The sequence below is a fragment of the Colletotrichum truncatum genome, assembly GCF_014235925.2.
Source record: "Colletotrichum truncatum strain CMES1059 chromosome Unknown Contig_0013, whole genome shotgun sequence".
Taxonomy (NCBI): Eukaryota; Fungi; Ascomycota; class Sordariomycetes; order Glomerellales; family Glomerellaceae; genus Colletotrichum; species Colletotrichum truncatum.
Window position 1 is genome coordinate 111,090 of NW_027222410.1, and position 23,604 is coordinate 134,693.

A 23,604-nucleotide genomic window follows, 5' to 3' on the forward strand; every position below is an offset into this window, starting at 1 on the left:
TAGCCAGGATTCCCATCGAAGGGGGCTGCAGGAAATGATTATGTCTGTGATTATATTAGGCTTTTGTTTTTAGGAATTTTCCAAGATCATAGGATGTAATACCGTCGCCAAGGACCCATAGCCATAGTTGATCCACCATAATTATCTTAGGATCAGGGAGTAGCTGAGAACTTGTATAGCGATAGACGACCTGGTCATCATCACGATGGGAAGTTGTTTCAATATGACCATAAACATATTGATCCAGCGTACGACGTGGTTGAAAGCCCTGTTTCCCGGGAGAAAGGTATCCCCGGATAAGATACTCATGGAGGTTCTGCGGAGGCAGGGGGTGCCGATGCTTTTTCTTCTTGTGCTTTTTGAGTACCTGTGATATCTTTGTGCTCTCTGGGCGGCTTTGCTCATGTGCCTCATTAGAATCAAACTTCCCTGATAGCCCTGGGTCTTGGCCGTGAAAGCCAATCTCAAAAGGCATCAGCCTTGTCGGTGTGCTGTGCCCAGAATCGTGGGCCCCTGCATGTTCCGTTCTGGTAAGGCCATCGCTAGCGCTATCCAATGGCGGCCCTCTGACGGGAGGAAGATCAATCGCTTCGGCAGTGTCGTGGATTTCTTGACTAGCTGTTACAGAACCATTGTTGGGGGCTATCTGCTGCATCGCCGACTGGGGTTCATTCTTCATCGTCGGATGCGTTTGCTCATTTTCGACCCTGGGCTCAGTGGTAGCCTCCATTTCTAATTGATCATGATTATTGTCAGAGTTTCTGGACCCACTCTCTAGATCCATGTCTGTGGCTGATCTGCTGTTGTGGTGCGGCTTTTGCCACCCCCAATTACTGATTCTATCATTCAGCGACTTGAGAGTAGCTTTTAACCGCGAGCCAAAGCCTCTTTCTGAAGCATTGTCGATCGAGATGTTGCTAGAACCAGCTAGATCGTCAGAAGTGGATAAATGAGGTTCGACTGTTGGACGACGCTGATTCTTCACCGTGGGTGAAGCGTCTCTTCCCCCAGTGTTTAGTAGAGGTGTGGGTGGCCTAGGAACTTCAAGAATGGGCCGCCTAGGTCGTTCAACCAATCGTTTCTTCAGTGCCGTGTTCATTGCCTCATATCCGCTATAAGACTCAAAGTGTAAGAACGGTACCTCCTTAGTTAGCTTAACCAGCTTGGCCCCTTCAAATCCCAGATCTGACTCACAAAGGACACAATACCGTCTCTCCCATCTGTTAAGGGGGAAATGCTATGGCCCTTGCACAAATGTGTTAGGAATCTTTGGCTAGCACCGCAAGGTTAGAGTCTCATTCACTATCTTACAGGTACACGTCGGCAGTGTGGCCGCATGGCTGAGAAGGATGCCGCAAATGATTTGGGCTTTGCGTTTGGTTCGGACGCGGATAACTCCAGGTCCACCTTCGCGCTATCATATACCTCCGCGGATACATTGCCTTTTTCGGCTGCAAGACGTCTAATAAGACTCTGTCGTTGTTAGCAGCCCCCGGATGTCTGTTTAGAATGTTTGGTCGGCGAGACAGTGTGGGACGAAAGAGCTTTCAATAGCGCTGGTGGTTTGTTCGGGCTTCTTACCTCAATCCAGACCATCTAATATATAGCAGATGTTAGATGACAAATTTACTATTCTCTGGATGAGGAAGACTTTCTCACGTTGTTTGATGGAAGATGATACCACGTAAAGCTTGGCTCACTGCCATCTTCAAGATGCCTTTTTATTAACTCTGGGCCGTCGCTGTACAGAAGCTCGTAAACGGACACCGTCTGCGGGATAAACTGCTCGTGTTCTCCTTCAGTGAAAAAGTCTATGATGAATGCATCAAACCCATGGCAGGCATCCACTTTGTTTCGGTCACCCTCAGTCGGTGCTGGATGAGGCCTCAAAACCGTGAAAGGCTGTTCTGAGCCACCTTCAACATCAAAGCCTCGAATCCGAGGCCCTTTCAGGATTCTCTGACCCTCCAAAAGCTTGAGCATCTCTTCGTTGTCTTCCGCTAGATCGAGAACTGACTGGCCATCAGATCTCCAAATGTGGGTTTTAGCTCCCCCCTGCAGCAGAAGCTTTACAGTCTCTGTGCTGCCAGAAGCGACAGCATAAAACAGCGGTGTTCCTTCGTTTGCATCAATTAAGGCATTCGCATTGGCCCCATACTCGAGCAGTGTCTTCACAATACCAGGGTTGCCACGATCGCATGCCAAATGAAGAGCGGTGCGAGGGCATTCTGTGTATATTGTGTTAGGGTCGGCGCGGGAGTCCAGAAGAAGTTTGACGATGCTTGCGTTCCCCCCGTCAACTGCAAGGAAAAGTGGCTCCCGGCCATCATCTGTCCAAGCCTTGATATCAGCCCCAAATTCGAGTAGCAGCCGAGTAATGTCAACGTCGGCGTGCAGCAAAGCCGAGTGAAGTGGTGCCAAGCCTTGTGCCTTTGCATCAGGGACCGTATTATGACTCAGTAAAAGCTGAACAATATCGGAACTCCTCTCGTCTACCGCCATGTGGAGGGGTCTTCGGTCATTAGGGGCTGTAGCCTCCACATCGGCACCATTGGAAAGTAGAACCTCAACAGCCGCCACATTGCGGCGCAAGACAGCCAAATGCAAGGCAGTAAAGCCTTCACTATTTGGCATATCGATCCCTCCTTCAAGATGCGCAACAAGTGATTCTAAAGCCTCAGTGTTGTGCGCTGCTGCTGCTTCCAATAGCTGCTCAGGCTGCGGCGCTTCCTGGGCTCGGCCCTGATCTTCCGAAGCAAGCGAGTCTCGCTCCATAGTAAACTTTTCACAGGTTCAGTTATCCGATGCTTGACGTTAATTGACTAGTAACCTTACCTCTTGACGGGGTGGAACCACTTGGGTTCTGTTTCTAACTAAGATAGTTTGAAGTGCGGGGTATCTTGAGGTAGAATAAGCCAGGTCGATGTAGGAAAGCGGATAATTCCGGTTGATGTCCAAGTCAGGGCAAAGCAGAAGTCGCATGCAGCTTATCTAAGCTGACGAGTCCTCAGACTTTGTGGCTGTATTTGCGTGGTGCACCATTATCCTAAGGAGTCGATGACATTGCGAAATCGCCGTGGATACACGACGAACCCTCAAAACCTAGACGATCACCTTCCGTTCCCAAATGAAGTTCGTTATGGCGGTGATTACCTCATCCAATGCCATGCAGCCTCAAATCAAATTATGCCTGGAGTCATAGAAACGATCGGTAGCATTGCTAACCATTGACCGGCTCAGCCGCTCTGCACGACGGGTCGGTGATTTAAAAAGGCGGGCCGTGGTCCCACTCCAACGAAACGGACCGGCCCGTGCTGCTCCATTTTTCGGGAGCTCCACCAGCATTAAGACGCCAGGATTGCATCGGGGCGCGGAAGCGGGCTCAGCGATGCTAAAGCTAGGCAAATATCGACTTTTTGCTGCGCCTTTACTAACATCCAGGACGTCATCCAGTTCGGCTTCGAGCCAGCGACGACGTCTAGAGCTTTGGCCTAGCGGAACGCTCCTGCCAGTGTCGGACTACCTGGATGACGTATGATGTTGCTTGTTAGGGTTTAGTTTCACGTTAATCCCATGGACTTCAAAACCCTGATCTCCATTCATATTTTTCTTTTGACCACCCGAAACGCACGTACGACCACACCCACTGGAAAACTCGGGATCTCGTCCACTCTCCCATAGATTTGCCAGTGAGGGCCGGATTTGTAGTTGGGTCGGTGACGACCAGCGAATAACTGGTGTTGTATGTTTTAATCTGTATGATCCTACGACTCAAAATCAGCAACATAGTATCCACCGTAGATCTATCTAAGATAGCGTGTAGGACATTTGTAATCAAATAGGGACGGACTCCTAGAACTGAAAGGTAGCACTGACTGCCTAGCTTGCGAAAGAATAAAAAGAGTTGTATTATACAACTATTGAAGAGAACTTCTTTAACGTCATGAACTGAACAGTTCCCTCACTTCCTGTTCATGTGGGCTAGCTCGAGCTGCCAGAAGGCCAACCAGAGTTGTTCCCCAGCATGTAGGCAGTGACTGAAGCTGTCCGAATAGCCAGTAGCGGATACGAAGACGAAACAGAAGCCGGTGTTATCATAATGTTGGTGCTCTCCATTCAAATTAACACGGCGCTTCGGCTTTACGACCAAAGATGATTCTGAAAGAAAACGGCCCTGATAACTATCTCTTGCCAGCTATGCAGTTAGTGGTCGAGTAGTTTAACTGAAAGAACGTAGAACGTCTGGACGCTTGCTATTGACCTGAACGCTTAGGGTCGTAACGATGAAGTCACTTGAAGGTGTGCCTTGACCACGGCTAATGCTCGCCGCAAGATGATGGAAGTAGATCAGAATATATGAGAAGAGTTGATTACTGACACGCTAAATGACCCCGAGAGTATTGCAAGTCCGAGGACGACTCCCGGACTACCACCTCAGTCAGAACAAAGTTGCCAAACTTCTTTTGTCTCTAACAGAGTATTCCAAAGACTCTCAGACTCTGACTGCGACGTATTTCGGCAATTATCTCGGATTCTCAGCATGCAGTCTTCATGGATCTTAAGTTGAAAAGAAAGTCCAGAAAGACCGGAAACCTTGGGTGATTTTACTGCGCAATGTGTCGTATATGTTTTGGGCAAGAAGAGCATTGCGAATTTTCGATGCCATCCTGGTGCGAGCAAAGCCTGATTAGATTAGCACATCCGTCATAATGTTTATAGTGGCCTCGGTCACTTTTGGGCCTTACTCAAAGGTCTAACCTTTGAGCTAACATGTTTATGAGCTTAAGTGCAGTCCTGAGCAAGACTTTGCACATAGCCAAAGTTGACGTGTGAAGCTCTTGAGAAAACGGGACCGGGGTATCAGAGTCCAGGAGCTGGTATTAAACCAAGTTATCGCCTTTCAGCACACAAAGGTTTACTTCATCTAGAAATTTCAACCATCAAAAGTTCCAAGTAACTCGACATCTTTGAGTTTTATTGTCGCTTCGTTGATGGAGACGAAGATGAACCATTTGTTGAGAGGCTGCTAACTTGGGCACTGAACTTCAAGTCTTCGTAGTCTTTTTCTTGCTCTCAACGCCTTTAGCTCTGCTACGTGAAACTAAGTGCCATTAAATGTTTTCAACATATTGGGGGAAGGCAAGAAATGATCCTTCGAGGTGTTGTATTTGTTTTGAAAGTGATTGAGATGAATCTCTTGTAGATGGTTCAACCTCAGAATGTGACGGACGTTCAGGTAGTCTTTACTCATCTCTTTCTTCGCAAGCGATGGTAGGGCTGGGGTATGAATGCAGCCTGTTCATGTGGCAAGATAAATTAGGGACTAGATAAAGTGAAACCCTCTTCGAACTTCTGACTTTATCTTATGGTCGGTCGACTGATGCATGAGGCTGGCCTGATTTGACGTCTTGGCATACTCCACTGCTTAATCTTTGCACAAAGCTGAAGTTCCAAATACATCCTATCTGTCCGCATGAACAATTTTCATGATTATCAATTAGAACAACCAATGATGACGTATCGCAGAAAGACACAGGTGCCTTTCAATCAACTTTATGAATGTGGTTAAACTTACTACTTATCATGAAAGGTTTCCATTTGCATTTGGCTCAATTGGTATCATCTCTGGGTTTCTATGTGCTGGAAGCTGGTGTGCGGTTGCTAACACAATCTTAAAGCTTAGGCCGGACCCTTCACACAGGGCTTATCTTAAAGAGATCTTTTTATTCAAGGTAATAAGAATAATTGCTATGATCTAAGCTTATTGACATACAAAATAAATTGTGTAAAACAAATTGCTTTCAAAATAGTATTTATGTCGAAATTTTGAAAATGGTACTAATATAAAGTTTAACACTATTAGTCTTTGTGCCGTAAAGAGGATAATGAGAGCTAAAATAGTCCCCTAACCTGGAATAGAAAGCAATAGAACATATTAAGAGGGAAGAAAGCGACGCAGGAACAGGAAAGCCTTTTTAGACTCGCCTAAGTTACAAACTATCTATTTAGTTAGTGCACAACTTTTTTCATTCTTTATAGCGCTTATTACCCCAAATTGATTGTTCCAGAACAGACATACTTGTATATTCAAAGTCTAGTAACTCTTAAATATAATCATCAGACAAATTAATGATTTTACATAGATTTATACGAGAGCTATATAAGCCAATGATAATTTCATGCATTGTTACGATGACGGAACTTCTTAGAACTGATAAATTAGTGGGGAAAGTATCCAAGGTCACGAGCACCTTATGAGTGGTGGTGGCGGTGCAGCTTGGCACAGGATTTGTTGCGGAGCCTGATTTGTTGGGGCAAGATGTTATACTTCCAACTTCAAAACCCCGCAGCTAGCCTTGTCTAACGAACTATGTTTGCCTCCTTTGCACATAAATTTTCCTCCATAATTGAAATTAGAAATAGTTGATCTAACAGCAGGTACATCATCTCGAATTATGGAGGCGGTAGGTGGCGCCGCAGCGGTGCTTCAACTTGTTGTCGCCTTGGGCAAATCAGTGCAAGTCGCTACGAACACATACAATGACATTCGGGGTTTCGACGAAAGCGTAAAAGATTTCGAGACGCAACTCGCAGCCACAAATGTACATATCGGTCTGCTTGACAAGTGCATACGCAGTGGAAATTTTGAAGAGCACATCTGTCGCTTCGAGCAGATCGAGGCCGTTCTTATCAGTTGCGAGCGGTCATACATGCGGTTATCCAGCATTTTTGTCGAGATCCAACGCGAAAGGTCTTTCGGTAGGTCCATTAGGGGTTATGTGTGCCACAAGCGTCACGCATCCAAGATACAGACCCTGAGAGACCAAATTCAGATCGGAATGGGAACTCTCCAGCTTCCCGTGATGGCAGACATTATGTAAAGCTGCCGATGCCTTCCTAAATTCTGTGTAATTTGCGCTAATAATCCTGCGTTGGTACAGATATAAAGCGGCAACTAGCCAGGGCCCCTCTTATCCTGATCCTCAAGTGTCTCGTCTTATCCAAGACCTAGCTAGGCGAATACACGAAGTAGAGCACTCGAACGCGCGGCATTACTGGGATATGATGGAAAGAGATATTGAGAGGCAGCAATCCGCGAATCGGATGGCCCTCTTGTCAAGCAACATTGAGACAAGAATACAAGACTTGAATACAGAGGTTGCAATCCTCTTACACGAGCAGTCCAGATATCCGGTCAAACCATTGTCTAAAAGGTTCGAGTTTATACTTTCCGGGCTCAGAAAAGAAATCAAAACATTCTTCAACTTCCAAGAAGCCTACTCGTTGTCGCCCGAAATCCTCCAGGACACAATATCTGAGCTATTTGCAGAAATCAAGGCTCAATATCAAACACCAAAAGCCGACCCCTTCATGCCCGCAGAATTCGACAAGGTCTTTTCTGAGTTGAAAACAAGGATGATATTTCGAATAGAAGCGCAAAAAGCTTCTTCGCTACCTCCTGAAAAATTTGAGAAAGTCACTTCAGACTTGAAGGGTGTAATCGACATTCTAATCAGGTCCCAACGAAAATCATCGTTGCCATTGGAAAATTCGGAGATGATTATCTATAGACTGAAAGAAGACCTTGCTGTCCTATTAGAAGCTCAAAGGATCTCCATCTGCTGGCAAAAAAGCCTCGACGAGGTGGCTTTAGGATTAAAATCAAAGATTGTGGTCCTTGACGACGTGCAAAAGGTTTCTTCGTTGCCCACAGAGCCGGCGGCTGACTTAGACCTAATCAGCAGCTCTTTGAAGAAGGTTCAAATAGACGTATCGGAGCCAGTGAAAAGTCAGGAGTCCGAACCTAGCAAAGTCTTAATGGAGTTGGAAGCTTGCGACATGCACGTAGAGGCAGAAATAATGGAGGAGACACGATCCATTATCATGGCAACAAAGAGTGTTTCTGGGAGCCTTAGAAAGGCAGCCACGACTATGGAATCTATGTCGACATCTTCCAGAGCCACGCATCAGGAGTCAAGCCTCGCAACTCTCCAACGCCATAGAAAGGTTGGAAGAGCCAGTGCCGACTTTGGGGGCCTCCTGGGTGCTGAATGGGCTTTCAATCTCTCTCTCCAAGGAGGAAAGCGTGAGGAAATCTCGAACTGGGCCGATAATATTGTGTTGAATGACTCGGAGTCAGGCCCTGATGTCATGTCCGACACTAGAAGCATTTGGACAACCGCAGTCTCAAACGAGTCGTCACCAATGTCGTCAGATAAGATGAGCAGCGATTATAGTTTGGCTGAAGAACTTCACCACCGTCGCGTGCAACTTGCCGAGACCATGATCAAGAAGCAGCAGTTCTCGCAGGCCATTCCTCACCTAGTGCGAGTCCTTGAAACTATCAGGGTCTCGGGAGATAATCACCAGAGTGAACATATTATTCAGCTGCTAGCAAAAGCGTTGGGAGAGACTTGTGCTGCTCGCGGCGAATTGGGTGGCCTGTGCGACAAATTTCCCAGTCTTGAACATCATCTCGACAAACAACGGCTAATTAAAGTTGAGAATCTGCTTGCAGAGTCCAAGTTCGACAAGATTGTTCGTTTCCTAGACCCTGAGATCGGAGCAAGCAGCAAGGAACCTGTCCTAAACACATCGATCAGTGTCCAATTGCACTTGTTACTTAGTATTGCACTGGTTCGACTCAAAGAAGCTGAAAAGGCGTTACCTGTTTTAAACAGGATTTTAGAGTTTCCTTCCCTTACTATGACCCAAAAGGGTGACGTGCACCGCTATTTTGCTGAGTCCTATCATTTGAAAGCGGATTGGGCGAACACTAAGACTCATGGCGCCATCGCTGTTGAGTTGAATATGAACTCTCGAGGTCGCGACGATGAGGCCACTTTGAGCTGTATATTGATCATGGTTAACGCCTGCCGCAAGACGATGGACCCAGACGAGGATATATGGAAAGAAATGCTTCCTGACACGCGGAAAGACGCCAAGAATACTGGACAGCACAAGAGTGACGACAGATCACTACTGAAAGCTTCGAAACTGTTCTCCGATCTCTCCTCAAATCCCGAACAGAGACTTGAAAGCCTGTGTCAAAACATGTTTGAATTGGCTGCCACCGATGTCGAGGAAGCAGTGGATCTAGGCATTGCCTATCTCCGTATCAACTATGAGATAGACGCTTTATCTTCAAAGTGGTATCCCAATCGAACGGCCAAAACCGTTTGCTTCAATTGCATGCGGCAGAACATAAAAGATTTCATCACTTTAAGGTATTTGCCTAGGACGCTGAAAGCTCAAGAGACACTTTGTCGCCGTCATCGAGATATTTCCGCTAGTGGGAATTTTGTGGAAAGCCACATTCCTTGCTTCACACTTTTGACCTTCTTTACAATAGCAGATCCCATCAAAGGTCAATGGCCCGAAAGACACCTTGAAGGGTGTGTTTACGAAATCAAGACATTGCTACAACTAGGAAATCCCAGTTCAACAGAAATATCTATAGTGCTAAAGACACTTCTTCCTACTGTGAAGGCGCAGATAGGCTTATCGTTCACACATGACAAAATTACGCCAGTATGGCTTGCTGCAGCCTTCGGCCAGAAGAAAGTTGTCCAGTTTCTTTTGTCTCTGACAAAGTATTTTCAAGACCCTCATACTCTGATAGAGACGTATGCCGGCAACCTTCTCGGATTTCCACTGTGTAACCCTGAGGGCCCGGAAATTGAAGAGAAAATCCAAGCATCTTGGATCACCCTGATCCAAGAAGGTCCGAATGCTTGGGTGATTTGGTTGCGGAAGATGTCACATATTCTATGGACACGAAGGGCGCTGCCTGTCTTTGATGCCATCCTAGCGCGAGTAGGCTCATATTCAATTAGTATATCCGCCGATTTGGCAATAGTGACCCCGATGACTTCTGGGTCTTGCTCAACGATCGAAACTGTTAACTTGCCGCTTTTATGCGCTTTAGTAAGGTTCTGGGCAGAAGCTCGCATAGAGCCAAAGCGTGTACTTGAGATTCTTAAGAAACATGGGGCTGATTTTAGAGTGGTTGATAAAAAGGGAGTTGCAGCTGCCGACACGGCGTACACGGAGGCTAAGAAGTACCTCACAGACAAGAGTCCTTCCGGATTGAAATTTCTTAGTAAATCCCCACCGGCCCAGATTCCAGCTTACTTACAACGTGATCCTATAATTCTGGGCCATATTCAAATAGTCCAGTTCTTTCGATCTTCTGGAGCGAAATTTCAAACTGAATTTTAGAAGCCCAGTGGGATTTTAAAGAGTTTTCAGTCTCAATTTCATTTTACGAACTGTTTCCTCCATGATGGTTAAGGGTTCATCTTCTCGGGAAGGGGCAACTACCCCATCAAAAACGAACAGATCTCGCAGATACTTTGACCTGCTATTTACTGCGGCCTGAATACTTGGATGAAAGAGTGACAAGGTGCTAGGTAGCGGACTATCGGGTTATTTCCTACCACTGATTAGATATAAAATAGATCATTTAGGGCGTTTACACTGTGGGATGTATACGCTGCTCATTTTGTGAGTTGAAAGTGATTTGCAAGTGTTGGAGCGTATTCTGTATGGTTTTGCCTTTGACGATTCGGAGCCAACTATTCAGTTGACTGACATTAGACGGTGAGTTGTTTCTGTAGGATGAAGAGTAGGGGGAAACGGATCGTAAGGTCTTGAAAATGACTAAGACGATCGGTGAGCTGCAGCCGGTTGTTAGCTAACCTTGCCACGATAGAGCACGAAGGGATGTAGCAACTAGATGGCTGCGAGAGTTCAAATAGATTATTGGCTCCAGCAATCGAAACAACGTGGGCAGCAGTGAAGTTCTACCAAGATGACTGACTAACTGTATTGTTTAAAGGACGAATACTTTGAAGTCAGCCATGAAGAGGCCTGAAGACTGTATAGTCGTGGTTTTCGTTTCTGACAACACTATCTGGCTAGAATGTTGTGAAAGTCCCAGCGATCCCAGCGATCATGTTCCGAGTTACTAGCTGGCTATACTTGTCTACTACTAATTATCGAAAAGAAGACAAGGAGAGATCCTTAATATCCTAATACTTACCTCAAAAGTCAATAAAGCTTTCTGGCTTGATTGAACTCGGGGTACCTCACTGTGGACACCGAGGGAGAGATAAAAGGAAGATGATAGGAATCAATTGTCAGTATCTAGAAGCCTAGCTTACTACTCTGGACTGAGAAGACACAAGACCGTGACCCAACTTATGGATGCCACCATAATGCAATTATTCTAAGGAAAGCCTATGAAGCGAGATAAACCTCTTGCATCGTCCCCTAGCTAGCTATGGAGTTTTGGCTCCAGACCTCCAGGCCTACTCTGCCGTGTCGTGGTCCTGTAGCCACGGTCCGGGCTCGACAAAATTCAAAAAGAACTCTCATTCCGCTCGCTCGCTGAGAGGATAAAAGCTGTCTTGGCCTATCTGTCCCGCAGTAAGCCACAGCAAGTGCTTCAATATCGCTCTTGCAACAGTCCTTCTGATTCCGGCGCAATTGAAGGCAGGATCATATCTACTCCTTCATTGTATCAGGGATGTCGTAGGTCACTAGAAAATCGCTGGCAGGCTCAGGCTCAGGCAGCTTAAGTTCAGGGTTGCGCTTGTTGATTCCCTTTGCAAATAGAACCCTAGCGTAGGATGGGTCGAAGACAAACAACGTCTCGTTTGTCCGACTATTTTTTACTTCCGCGGTAGCTGAGATCTCGTCTATTTTTATGAGGTTTTCTGGGCCAAACGAAACAGTGGCCCACTCGATTTGTTCCTTGATGTGCTTTGCAGTCTCAGGATCGAACCGGGTATCGATGAAGTACAGCTTGTTACGACCAGCCGCTGCCACGTATGGGGTATCCGGCGCTACAATCTGAGGGCCGTGCCATGCGTTGATGAAATTGGGTACGTAGTTTTCGCGATACTCCTTTTGGAAGGTCGGCGACCCCTCGCATGGTCGGAACGGGTTTAGAAGCATGGTGGTGAGCAGTGTAACAAGCATGGTAGTATAGGAGCAAGCTACCTATGCATTCTCAGAGACGATGGAAACTGAAAACGGACAACCCTTTATCTCCCGCAAGACACTTGAAGGACAACACGTAGTGTGATTGTTAGCATCTAAGGAGAAAGATAAGCCATTTTATGGATGCATGGTTTCTGGTGGGATGATTTCAGAACATGACCGAATACGAGACAGCAGGGGTAGGCGTTTATCCCGCATCAGCCATCTACCAACACCAACGTGCCAACAGAAGAACAGCAACCAATAGCCAACTGTCAATACATGCTTTCGGATCAGGCAGCAATGCAAGCAGGTCTGCCTGTTATCTAACCTTCCACATTAGGCTACGGACAATGCTGGAAACCCATTTTGGGGGCAACCCAATATAAAAGACTGCAAAGCCCGCTCATTGATATTGTTTTCTCCCAAATAGCAAATGGAAAAGATTTTTAAATAAACAAAAAACCACTTCTGATTATGAATGAAGACGATCTTGCTCTTTCATTCACTTGGCATTGCTCATTCTATCACATTCTGTGATTCTCTGGGTTCTAGTCTTAACACAACATGGGTCTGCTTGTCGATGCTCCTGGCATTTCTGCGGTACTTGCTGCCCTTGAGACTCGTAGAAGAAGTGAGATACTTCAAACTCATGAGGAATACTCCCTCCGTTGCAATAACTCGTTACCATGAGAGCCTCCAGCTGCGGCCAGCAGCCATCGCACCAGTGGTGACCAGCGAACCGGGGAGATTCTTTCTCTTTGGTGAGATGTATAAGTTTACGACAAAATTTGTTTAATCAGCTTACTGTGGTGTTCATGATGGGCCAATCCTCGCGGCACTGTTCCCGGATGGTCTGAGCTTTCACCTTGCGATGGATGTCATTTCATTTGTGTGTTTTTAAAAAAGAAAAGTGAAACCAGGTTCAAATAGGTTATTCTGGTTAAGGCAAAATCGCTTGAGGTCCTTGGTTTGGATCGCTGGATTTGACTTAGGGGATCTCTTTTAGAGGGGGGGGGGGGGGGTCGGTGGTCAACTGTAAAAGTTAATTGTCTTACCGATTGTTGCATTAGTGATTAGTGATGAAAGCCGCTCATGGGGCCAGAAAGGAGATTGGCAACGGAATCAGGAGAGGGATGTTATGATTGAAACCCAACCAAAGGCAGACATCCAATCACACGAAGTAGCTTGAGTTGGTCTCACGGAACCATTTCTTCCCGCATGTGACCCCTCACGATCAGGCTGAGAAGGGAGAGCTGTTCTCCTCAGTCGGTCCCAGCGAATATAGCCTTCATTACCAAAAATTACGGCCAAGTACTACAATACTAGTTCGTCTAGCTTTCTCGTATAGCTTATTATTATTTGAACTTTATTGTCGGACTATCACGCCATGCCCAAGCCGATTACTGCTCGCGACTTCACGATCGGCTGGATCTGCACTGTGCCCATCGAGCTAGCAGCAGCGATTGAGATTATGGATGAGGAATACGCTGAACTCCCGTCCCAGCAGCAAGATCCGAACGTCTACTGCTTCGGCCGCATCGGTGTCCACAATGTCGTCGCTGCTTGCTTGCCCGCCGGCCAGACGGGCACAAACAAAGCGGCCATTATAGCCAGCCATATGAAGCAAAGTTTCCCATCGCTATTATTCAACATCCTCGTCGGTATTGGTAGTGGCGTCCCAAGCCTCGAGGATGATATCGACATTCGGCTTGGCGACGTCGTTATTAGCCAGCCAAATGGGCAGCATGGCGGAGTAATTCAATATGATTTCGGGAAGACTGGGGCTAATGGTCGCATCGCTCGTACTGGTAGCCTCAATGCGCCATCGACGATACTCCTTGATGCTCTGGCTAAGCTCCGCGCAAATGACAATCGGGGCAAGACGCGGATTATCACGCATCTTTCTCAGCTCGCTAATAAACCACGGTTTATATCGCCAGGCCCTGATAACGATACCCTATACTATGCATCATCACCTCATGCCGCCGGTGCTACATGCGCAAAATGCCGCCTAGAGGATAGAGTAGACAGAGAGCCACGGGAATCAAATAAACCAGTCCTATTCTTTGGCAACATCGCATCTGGGAAACAGGTAATCAAGGATGGACTAACACGCGATAGGTATAGTCAGCAGCTAGGAGGTATATTATGCTTTGAGATGGAGGCAGCCGGCTTGATAAACACACTCGATTGTGTTGTTGTTCGTGGTATCTGCGACTATGCAGATGCACACATGAATAAGCAATGGCAGCCATACGCAGCTGCAACAGCAGCAGCATGCGGTAAAGAACTACTAACTACAATCCCGCCCCTAGTTCCAAAGACAGATTGTAAGCGATATAAAAACTTGTTAATATTAGTTGATATTAATGTTAGCTACTAGCCTACCGAAATCCTCACTTTATGATCCCATTCGGCCGGAATGAAAGCTTTATCGGCAGGGACGTGATCTTAACGCGACTTCTTCATGAGATTCCGCCGGCTGCTAATAAAGACACCTGTCAGAGGACTACCGTCGTGGGTCTCGGAGGGATTGGCAAGACACAGGTTGCGATCGAAGCCGCATACCGTATTCGAGACGTACACCCAGACTGCTCTATATTCTGGGTGCCGGCCGTAGATATGGTTCTTTTTGAGAACGCATATCGCGAGATCGGTAGAGCGCTTAACATAGAAGAACTTGAAGAAGACGAAGCGGACGTCAAAAGCCTAGTTAAAACGGTTCTAGAACGCGAAGATGTCAATAGTTGGCTTCTTATCGTCGATAACGCTGATGACATGGACTTACTCTTTACTGGTCCTAAGTTGGCAACTTATCTCCCTTTCAATCGGAAGGGCTCTATATTGCTCACAACACGAAACCTCAAGGCTGCAGTACGATTCAGTCATCCTCGTGTCATACGTCTATCGGAGATGGGTGTTGTCGAAGCCACTCAACTCTTACAAACGGGCTTAGACAAATTCCAAATCAGTGGCGCACAGGAAACTACACAATTGCTCGAACATCTCCTTTATCTTCCTCTAGCCATTCGGCAGGCATCGGCTTATATCGCCTCTAATAAGGATATGACTGTGTCTAAATTTCTTGGGTATTGGAAGGCCAATGATGATTACCTGGGGAAGCTTCTGAGCAAGGACTTCAACGATGACCACTATCAATACGAGGCTACACAGAATCCAGTCACCACGCTGCAGAGCACTACAAAACTATCCATCGACACTCGAACAGTTTCCACCGAAAGCTATAGCAATGCTAGTGTGGCTAGCCAGATATTTAGCGGGGATCTTGTCTCTACGAAGCCATCGTCAATTCAACCAAACATCAATGCCGTTGATGAGGACATCGCAACAAGGCAGATGGCTGAGATATTCTATAGCCACACAAAGATTGAGAGTAACTCCAATGATGCGAGCGACGAAATCAAATCCCTCTTATCGGAATCTGAAGATATTCAGTCGAAAGATGAATCGAATATCACTCGCTGGGAAGTCAGAGAAGCTGCAGCCAGCTACCTGGCTGAAATGTTGACTGACGATCCAACCCTCGGTCCCTTATATGCAGAAGCGTCTAAACTTTTGGACGATGTGCGTTTTTTTCGCAACCATGGGCGTTTGCTTAAAAGATATTACCTGTCGCTGCGCTCACAAGCTTCAAGCCGAAAATTAAGCGTGGCAATTGACTTTCTCAGACCAAGATCTCACAGAAGCCTTATCTCAAGAAAGATTCTTGAGAACACAGGGAGGAAAAGGGTTCATGTGGCATTGCCTGAAGCTAACGAGCGGAACTTAATCCTAGAACGTTATCTTAACGGCGTCGAAGTCCAGCCAGACGTGGTGGAAACACCACTAGATGTTGATGAAAGCAGTGGACGTGAAATCTCTGAGGATGAGATCGAAGACGACCAAGATGGATTTTCTCTCCTTGATCTTGATTATGCCAGGAGCTACTTCGTCTCTGGAACACCGCTAATATGTTTCAAAGTCGAGTTCCGAGATTTCCTCAACCTCTCCAAGAAAGACGTGGAGGAGGTCCAAGACGAGACGCAGAAACAAACACAGGAGGCAAAGCAATGGGGAAACACTAAACGTCAAAGTCTGTATTACGGCGTTACTTACTGGAAAAGCAGACTATTTTCACGGCTGTACGATGCGTGGTTTCTGCCAAGACCTGGGTATCAAAGAATACGTTACATTTGTGTTCGTGGCTGACCTTCACTATCACTCTCTCTCCTTCTCAGATGAACGGATGAAACAGGGCTTACCAGATACTACAGGAATGTGATGAACATATGTTTTTGGACATCAAAGAACTCAGCCCGGGCGGAATCCAGCGATTTCGGCAAAACTTTGCAAAGAATGGGCTTGCTAGGATCATCACCCCCTACGACCCTACGACAGGCCAGGACTCAAGAGCACAGCAAAATCCCCGGAGCGGTCTTTCCCCCCCTTCGCCTGCGCACTTCCGGCCAGAGAGTGGTCAGCATACCTCATCGTGGCAGAGTTCTGAACTAGGCACTTTTCCATCAGGAACAGGGTACTCGACGCCGGCGCCCGAGATACGGCGATTCGAAGATGTGGCGTTACCTCCAGAAAGACAAAATACTCCTCAGTACCTACTGATGTGCGTCAATCAGAAGAGTCTTCCAATATTGGACCATATCGACTGTAGTTCATTTAGGAATGACCAATACCTTTTCCAGCTAATTTTAGAGAGATATCAATTAATACGTGATGGATCAAACTGGAGAATACCCTTGCTTTTCCCGCCGTTACTATGCGTAATGCTGGGTAAAGCGTCGGAATTTCTTAGACAAAATACTCCAAGCTGGTTGGAACGGATATTCCAATTTTTTCAGAAGCTTTCTGAGGCAACACTTTTCAAAATGCATACTGGTGACTATGTTCAGGTAAATAAACAACATGAAACTATTTCCCTAAGGAATAAAACTACTAATATCCTCAAAAAAGTTTCAACTCGTTCCCATGGGAGAATCTACCAACCCGCAACATTTCAGATACGGGGAATATCCGCCTGTCTCCGAGGTGTTGGAAGCAAAAAATTATTTATATGATCCAGTACCAACTGATGTTGCAATTGATTCGATCCCATTGTGGCATCTTACACAACCCGGCCTTCAACACAGCGACAACTACTGGATTACAACATTTCCAAAAAAGCTTCAGGGACAGTTACACCGCCAACCAGGAACCCGTGAAAAGGTCATAGGATGGGGCATACGAATTAATGAGCACTTCAATTGGGGCCTGTTTTTCTCTCTTCTATTTTTAATCTTCGTGATCATCTGGGCAATTGTGGCTATTTATCTTGCTTGCAGGGCTGATGACTCTTCTGGTTTTGGTTTGGGGGCTTTTCTTACAGCACTAGTTGCGATTTATATGCCTTTTCAGTATTTTGCTTGGAAGGAAAGGTTCCATTGAAACGGTCTGCGATCGGCGTCGTATGACTGAGTATTGCGAAGGCTGCTTTCATAACAAGACATCAAAAGTCTCATGTAAATTTTGGAAGCGAAGTGGCCATTAAGCCATCTGTTCAAGAACCAAGATTAGCGGAGGGGAACAGAGTAAGCGGGGTAACCTCGGCACCTTTGCACTTGGCCAACACATAAATGCGACTAATGTTAGCATAGTAAGTAAAAAGCTTGATTGACAATAAAAGCTATCTATTACGATGAAACCATTATCGAACGTACGGTTGGCATATTATCAACTTCCTGCCGCGCACTGTTAAGCGTACTGCTTTAGATCCTCACTGCTAGTGGCCCCGATGTCAAACAGCCGCGCGTCTGGGAAGACAACCGGATCGCATTTCCTCTTGCAATTACCATTCCTCGTCTTAGTGTGACATAGCTCAGCTCACCTTCAAGTGTCTTTCTAGTGTATGTTGGATAGCATAAAGTCAATAGCCTCGAAAACAGCCTAAAGACGAAGTATAACACGTTCCGGGGAACAAAAGCGATGCATTCCGAAACAGGGTCCAATAAGAAATCCCATTTATCAATGCCAAGGCAAAGCCTAGACAGTCGTGAGGGTCTGGACCAAGAGTTTACAGGAGACACGAGTGGTTGTTGGTGCAAGGGTCAAGATGTTCACCATGCTGGAACCTCATTAGTGGACGATGCGAAGGGCAGGGGTGTTATCAGTGCCAGAGACCAACAGCAAAGAGATAAAAATGTAACAATGCATTTGCGGATTAATGATAGGCAGCGGAGACGCATGAAAATGCGACCATAGCTCACGTGGTGCACTCAGTAGCCTCGTCTTCGCAGCCACGAATTGGCAAGCAGCTCCTCTAAGTATTTGGGTCGGTTCTCCCTTTTTGTGGTTGAGCTCTTGTATCATGACTTTACAATGTGTGTACCTCTTCCACTCATGCGGTCATCGTCTGGGGCTTTAGACTGGTGTCCATCCGCAAGACACGCATCGAGTGCAGAGAAGCACACGGTAGTTACATCATCGTTAGCACCAAGGAGGTATTTCTCAAGACCGAGGCAACATACCAGATGTTACTTGTAAGGCAGCAGTACACCGGAGGAAGAAAGACTGTTTTTGTAATTCATTAATTTGCTAGAGCATTGGGCATCTATGCAGCCATGCCACGTTGGGGTAGCGTCAGCAAGCATGAGCATTTGAACGAACTGATTGCTTCCATATACAAAAGTAGGGCAACCAATAAGAATTAATATCTGAGGTCGGCAAAGATAATTAAGGCACTCGTTCACTTGGCTTCGGTTTACCCCACCTTTCTGTCACAAGTTTTGTTACCTCAAATCTCCACCATTTAAAATAAAAATCTTCAAACTTGAAAACCCGACGCAACTTTTTTCAAGACTGTTCAAATCACTAGAGCCGTGGGAAAGAAGCTTTGCCCACAATGGATTCTCAGGACGCGTGGTCAAAAGAGAAATCGTCGTCAATGGGGAAGTTCCGAGTCCCTGTTGGCCGAGTTCCGGAAATCGACGAGACCTGTAAAGATTGCGAGGAGCATCCCGTGGTTTTCAGATGCACAGTCTGCCCTCAGCCGCTTTGCGAAAGTTGCTGGGGAGTTAAAATGATACACAGAAAACAATCTTCGGATCACAAACAACTTCTACTGGACGGGTCTCCAGTGGAAGGAACACACCGACCACTGTAAGGGTTCGTCTTCAATCATTGTGATTACAAACTCTGATCCTTGTTACCCATTCCCGAAGATATCTGCTCGAACAGGCTCTTGATCCACATTGGTCACAAAATGAACGCGAAGAACAGCATCGCGCCGACTACGCCACCCTTTGGTTTGCACTCGCCAAATCCGATCAGAAATCGCTGAAGTTGGAAGCCTCTCCGCGGTTTGAAGATCTTATACAACAACACCGCCACGATAATCCGAAAACAGATTCTGTCTATCCTCGCCTGGTATCCTTTGTTGGCGGTAGTGGGGCAGGGAAAAGCACCTTAATACATGCGCTCGTTAGGAGACTTTGGGTTTCTACTCCAGACGGCGACCCCAAGGACCAGTTTCCTGCCCCAATCATTGGCGACGACAGTGCAATTCCAACGTCTTCCGATGTTCGTCTTTATGGAGACCCACTCCATAACAGGGAGACACCTGAAACTCCGATCTTTTTCGCAGATTCCGAAGGCTTTGGTGGTGCAGATCAATCCGCTGCAGCCAATGTGCTCGAACAGGACAAGAAGACCACGAATAAGGTCAACCATGGGCCTGGGATTGGTAACAACATCTGGATCCGCTCTCTGACAGATAAATGGAAGCAGGTTAGTCACTACGTTAAATGTTCCAGTGGCGTCGAAGGTCGTCGAAACGTTGCTTTGAAGCGATTATTTCCCCCTCTACTATACAATATGTCGGACGTTCTAGTTTATGTTCTTTCCGAAACAGAAAACAAGCAAGTTGGGGGAGCCCTCGAACGTCTTGCGGAGTGGTCCCAAAAGTCCGCAACGTCTGCCATCAACCGAACGTCACTACCATCACTCATCGTTGTCTTCAACCGGTCCGATGAAACTAAGTCGGAGTGGGATCCTGAGAAGACGACTGAGCGACTCTGTCAGAATTATACAGAATTGATTGCTCCGATTCTGAAGCATTCTTACTCCTCTGTCAAATTCATTCGGATTCCTAACCGGAATGACCTGGCACGCCTGGCCTCTCAAATAAAAGTACTTCGTGAAATGATCGAAAATGCAACAATGGAAGCTTACGAAGCCAAGAAAGCTTCCAATAGGTTACTCAAAGCCGAACATCATAATCTCTTCTGCTTAATGGCTTTTAAACATTTCTCTGAATACGAGAACAAGCCGTTCGACTTCATGGAGACTTTCTTTTCCCTCAATCCGCTGCCGATCAATTTGTCAAACAATTTATCCATTCTTTTCAAGGCCATCATGGAATCACTGACTACGGCAGAAAGGCCGACTTCTTCTGCAGCTTTGGCCGAGGAGGTTATTAAAGTTGTCACCCCCGTGATCTGCTCAGCTATTGCCATTGATGTTCATCGGTCTTACAAGCAACTCCCTGGTTCATTATCCAATCTTATTCAAGGAGAAATTTCCGACCCTCACAAAAACGATCTTAGCATTCGAGATTTCTCATACGATAAACAAATCGGAACCGCATGTCAAACATTCCTTGATAGAGTATGCCTGTGTGTATACAAAAACGGCACGGAGACCTGCCATAATAAAGCGGGTGCCCATGGTCCAAGACGTCCACATCAAAATCGCCAAGGCGCCGACATTGGTCTTGGGAGCGATGGATCTTATGTGGCAAACGATTTTCACAATCGGTTTATCGCTTCCTGGAACCATGAATTCGTCCAAGGCATTGCAGACCTTGACAAAGTGAGAAACACTTACTTGTCAGAGAAAGAAGGAGACTTGGGGCTTGATAAGCTGTGGGAAATACACAGAAAGTCAATTCTGCACATGCACGAGATGGTTGATGAGCTAGAGTTCCCCGATTTGCTCGGATGTTTCTGGTGTTTTAAGGATGTGCCGACTGAGCGACTACCATGTGGACACTGGATATGCGAATGTTGCCTTGTCTACATGTGTGAGAAAAGCCCGAAAGATGAAAGGCTTTACCTTCTTCGGCGTTGCGACCGTCACCGCGGAGGTATGATTTTCGACTTGCCTTTCGAATATTTCCGCCTCCCTCAGAATCTCGGTAGAAGACTTCTGTCCCTAGATGAGGGTGGTGTCGGGGGCGTCGTTCAACTTGCTATTCTACAAGAAATTCAGCAAGAGCTTGGTAAAAGTATTCCTCTGCAGGAGTGCTTTGATCTCATTGGAGGCACTGGCTCAGGTGGTATCATCGCCTTAGGGTTGGTATCGTTAGGCTGGGACGTCTTCGAGGCCACCGAAAAATTTGAAACACTTGTGGAGAATGCATTCTCTAAGAGAAGCGGATTCGACTTTTCCTTCTGGCAAGCCACGCCAACATATCTATCCGAAAACTTGGAAAAGGGCATTAATCTGGCCTTTGGATCGGATGGCAAGTTACAATTGGCAGAGTCAACTGTAAGAGAACCCTGAATATCCCTTAAAAACTGAAAACCCGTAACTAGTTATTAATTAATTCCAGTCCAAGCAAACAATATCCGGAAAATGCCCGGCCAGGGTTTTTGTGACAGCTTCGGTCAGTGGCCAAGGAGGCGAAGTGTTAAGCAGTTATCACAGACGCAAGGATCTTAGTAGGTATTCACTATTTGACTATGGTTAACATACTGATATCAACAATGTATCTTGAAAGGTGCAAAGGAAACGCGCTTAGGGCCTATAACTCACATGTTACGAGCAGGTCAGGGCAACCAACTGTGGCACAAAGCAAAAGCTTCGGTAATGATGCCTCCGGCATCATTATCCCCTGTTCTGCACTATATAGCTACGCCGGCCAGGCACCAACTGGTTGGGCCGTAACACCATGTCTCCCCTCTAAGAGGCATGTCCCTATGCCGAGGACCAATCGGTCATATCGCGGGTATAAGCAGGGAAACTCCAGGCTAGTAGGGAACCAATCTACATAATTGCCTGCCCACGGTCGGGCGTCGCAGGGACCAGGGAGGACTGGCGACGTATGGGATTTGAACCCACAACCCTCTACGCGGGGTGGAGGCATCATTGTGTTACGAGCAGGTCAGGGCAACCAACTGTGGCACAAAGCAAAAGCTTCGGTAATGATGCCTCCGGCATCATTATCCCCTGTTCTGCACTATATAGCTACGCCGGCCAGGCACCAACTGGTTGGGCCGTAACATCACACTCACACCTGTAACATCAGCGTTAAAGGAGCGGCTCGAGCCACATTTTCTTTGCCAGGGCTCTTTGACCCATTCCCAATTATGAATGTTAAAGAGTACCGTGGCGGTGGGACTGAATACCTCAATCCTGGGAGGGAGACATTGATCGAGGCTGAACAAATATGGTTTAACAACCCAAACATGCACCCAGACGTCTTGGTCTCCGTTGGCTCCGGATACCTCGGTCGACCGCCTACGTCTTCTAAAGTATCCGAGCCAGGGAATGAGGAGAATGAAAAGACTGTGGAAGCAGAACCGTCTAAGCTTTTCAGCGATCTCTCGAAAGAGCACCCTTGTCGTTACATTCGACTACCTCCGCAATTTCTTGAAGGATCTCCAGAAGCTGACAATGAGAGCTTATCAAAACGCATAAAATTGGCCGCCAAAAACCCCCGTTTACTGATTTCAAAACGGGTTCAAATGAAAGACATTATTCGTAAAAAGGCGAAGCTTATAGTTCATCGCCTAGTATCGACCACGTTCTACTTTGAACAGACGAAGGCCGTCATGGAAGAAGGCGAAATCGTCATCTCAGGTGCGTAACGCAGAGCAGATATCTGAGGACAGAATATCTGGGTAAAAAGGGCACACTGAAAGCGGCATTCGGTCTTTGCTCTTTTCCCCCCCAAAAGGTCCAGTGTTGACTGACCAACGATAGGCGCCATACGATGCCGCTATAAGAACACCTTAGATATCACCAAGGCGTTCGGACAAAAGATTAAAAGCTACATATCCCCTTGTTTCGTAGTCCAACCCTCAAATGTGGAGGTATGGAGATTCGACCAGGAATCTGGGGATCGAATGCATGACAAAGGACTGTTTTTTGCCGACGTCTCATTCCGCCTTCCAGCTTCGTCCACCACAATTGATATCAAGTTCACTGCCAAGAACTTTCCAGCGGAGAGTATCAGTGGCTGCCCTATTTTAGTTAGTAAATTGAAGAAGGACAACTAGGTATTCATTTGGTTTACTTGGGACAGTTTGGATGTGCCATTGGTGGGGTAATTTCAGAATCAAATGCGCTCCTTTGACATAATGACTGAAACAATTGTCACGTACAAAAGAGTCTCGCTTTTAGTATTATTTTGGTATTTTTATGTTTATAACTCCTATGTTGTACTGTGACAACTCTACCTCACGTAAGCATCAGTGAGAATTATTTGGGGCTTCCCAATGCAGTCTACTGGGTCATGTACAGAGAGCTACCACCAAACGGTTTGAGCGATAAAAAGGAAAGAAACTTGATGTGCTGAAAAATATGACTGACCAACACCTTTTTCAATAGGTCAGGTTCCGAAAT

At 46.4% G+C, this 23,604-nt stretch overlaps 6 protein-coding genes across 6 annotated transcripts; 3 read left to right on the plus strand and 3 right to left on the minus strand.

Annotated features, from left to right (window-relative positions):
* Positions 1-55: 55 nt before the first annotated feature.
* CTRU02_215102 (ankyrin repeat and protein kinase domain-containing protein) lies at positions 56-2,775 on the minus strand (the record flags this gene model as incomplete). The annotated part of the gene is made up of 5 exons (XM_070206368.1): positions 56-1,144; positions 1,195-1,245; positions 1,312-1,473; positions 1,582-1,596; positions 1,660-2,775. 5 exons carry the CDS (start codon positions 2,773-2,775, stop codon positions 56-58), a joined length of 2,433 nt encoding a protein of 810 aa, XP_070059927.1.
* Positions 2,776-3,580: 805 nt separating this feature from the next.
* Positions 3,581-3,679, minus strand: CTRU02_215103 (uncharacterized protein; the record flags this gene model as incomplete). Its single annotated transcript, XM_070206369.1, has 1 exon — positions 3,581-3,679. One exon carries the CDS (start codon positions 3,677-3,679, stop codon positions 3,581-3,583), a length of 99 nt encoding a protein of 32 aa, XP_070059928.1.
* Positions 3,680-11,508: 7,829 nt separating this feature from the next.
* Positions 11,509-11,985, minus strand: CTRU02_215104 (uncharacterized protein; the record flags this gene model as incomplete). Its single annotated transcript, XM_036731947.1, has 1 exon — positions 11,509-11,985. The coding sequence occupies one exon, from the start codon at positions 11,983-11,985 to the stop codon at positions 11,509-11,511; it is 477 nt and encodes a 158-aa protein (XP_036576335.1).
* Positions 11,986-13,375: 1,390 nt separating this feature from the next.
* Positions 13,376-16,197, plus strand: CTRU02_215105 (kinesin light chain; the record flags this gene model as incomplete). The annotated part of the gene is made up of 2 exons (XM_070206370.1): positions 13,376-14,338; positions 14,377-16,197. 2 exons carry the CDS (start codon positions 13,376-13,378, stop codon positions 16,195-16,197), a joined length of 2,784 nt encoding a protein of 927 aa, XP_070059929.1.
* A 774-nt stretch (positions 16,198-16,971) lies between these two features.
* CTRU02_215106 (uncharacterized protein) lies at positions 16,972-17,427 on the plus strand (the record flags this gene model as incomplete). Its single annotated transcript, XM_070206371.1, has 1 exon — positions 16,972-17,427. One exon carries the CDS (start codon positions 16,972-16,974, stop codon positions 17,425-17,427), a length of 456 nt encoding a protein of 151 aa, XP_070059930.1.
* A 3,696-nt stretch (positions 17,428-21,123) lies between these two features.
* Positions 21,124-21,924, plus strand: CTRU02_215107 (uncharacterized protein; the record flags this gene model as incomplete). Its single annotated transcript, XM_036731944.2, has 3 exons — positions 21,124-21,525; positions 21,590-21,698; positions 21,758-21,924. The coding sequence occupies 3 exons, from the start codon at positions 21,124-21,126 to the stop codon at positions 21,922-21,924; spliced, it is 678 nt and encodes a 225-aa protein (XP_036576332.2).
* Positions 21,925-23,604: the final 1,680 nt, after the last annotated feature.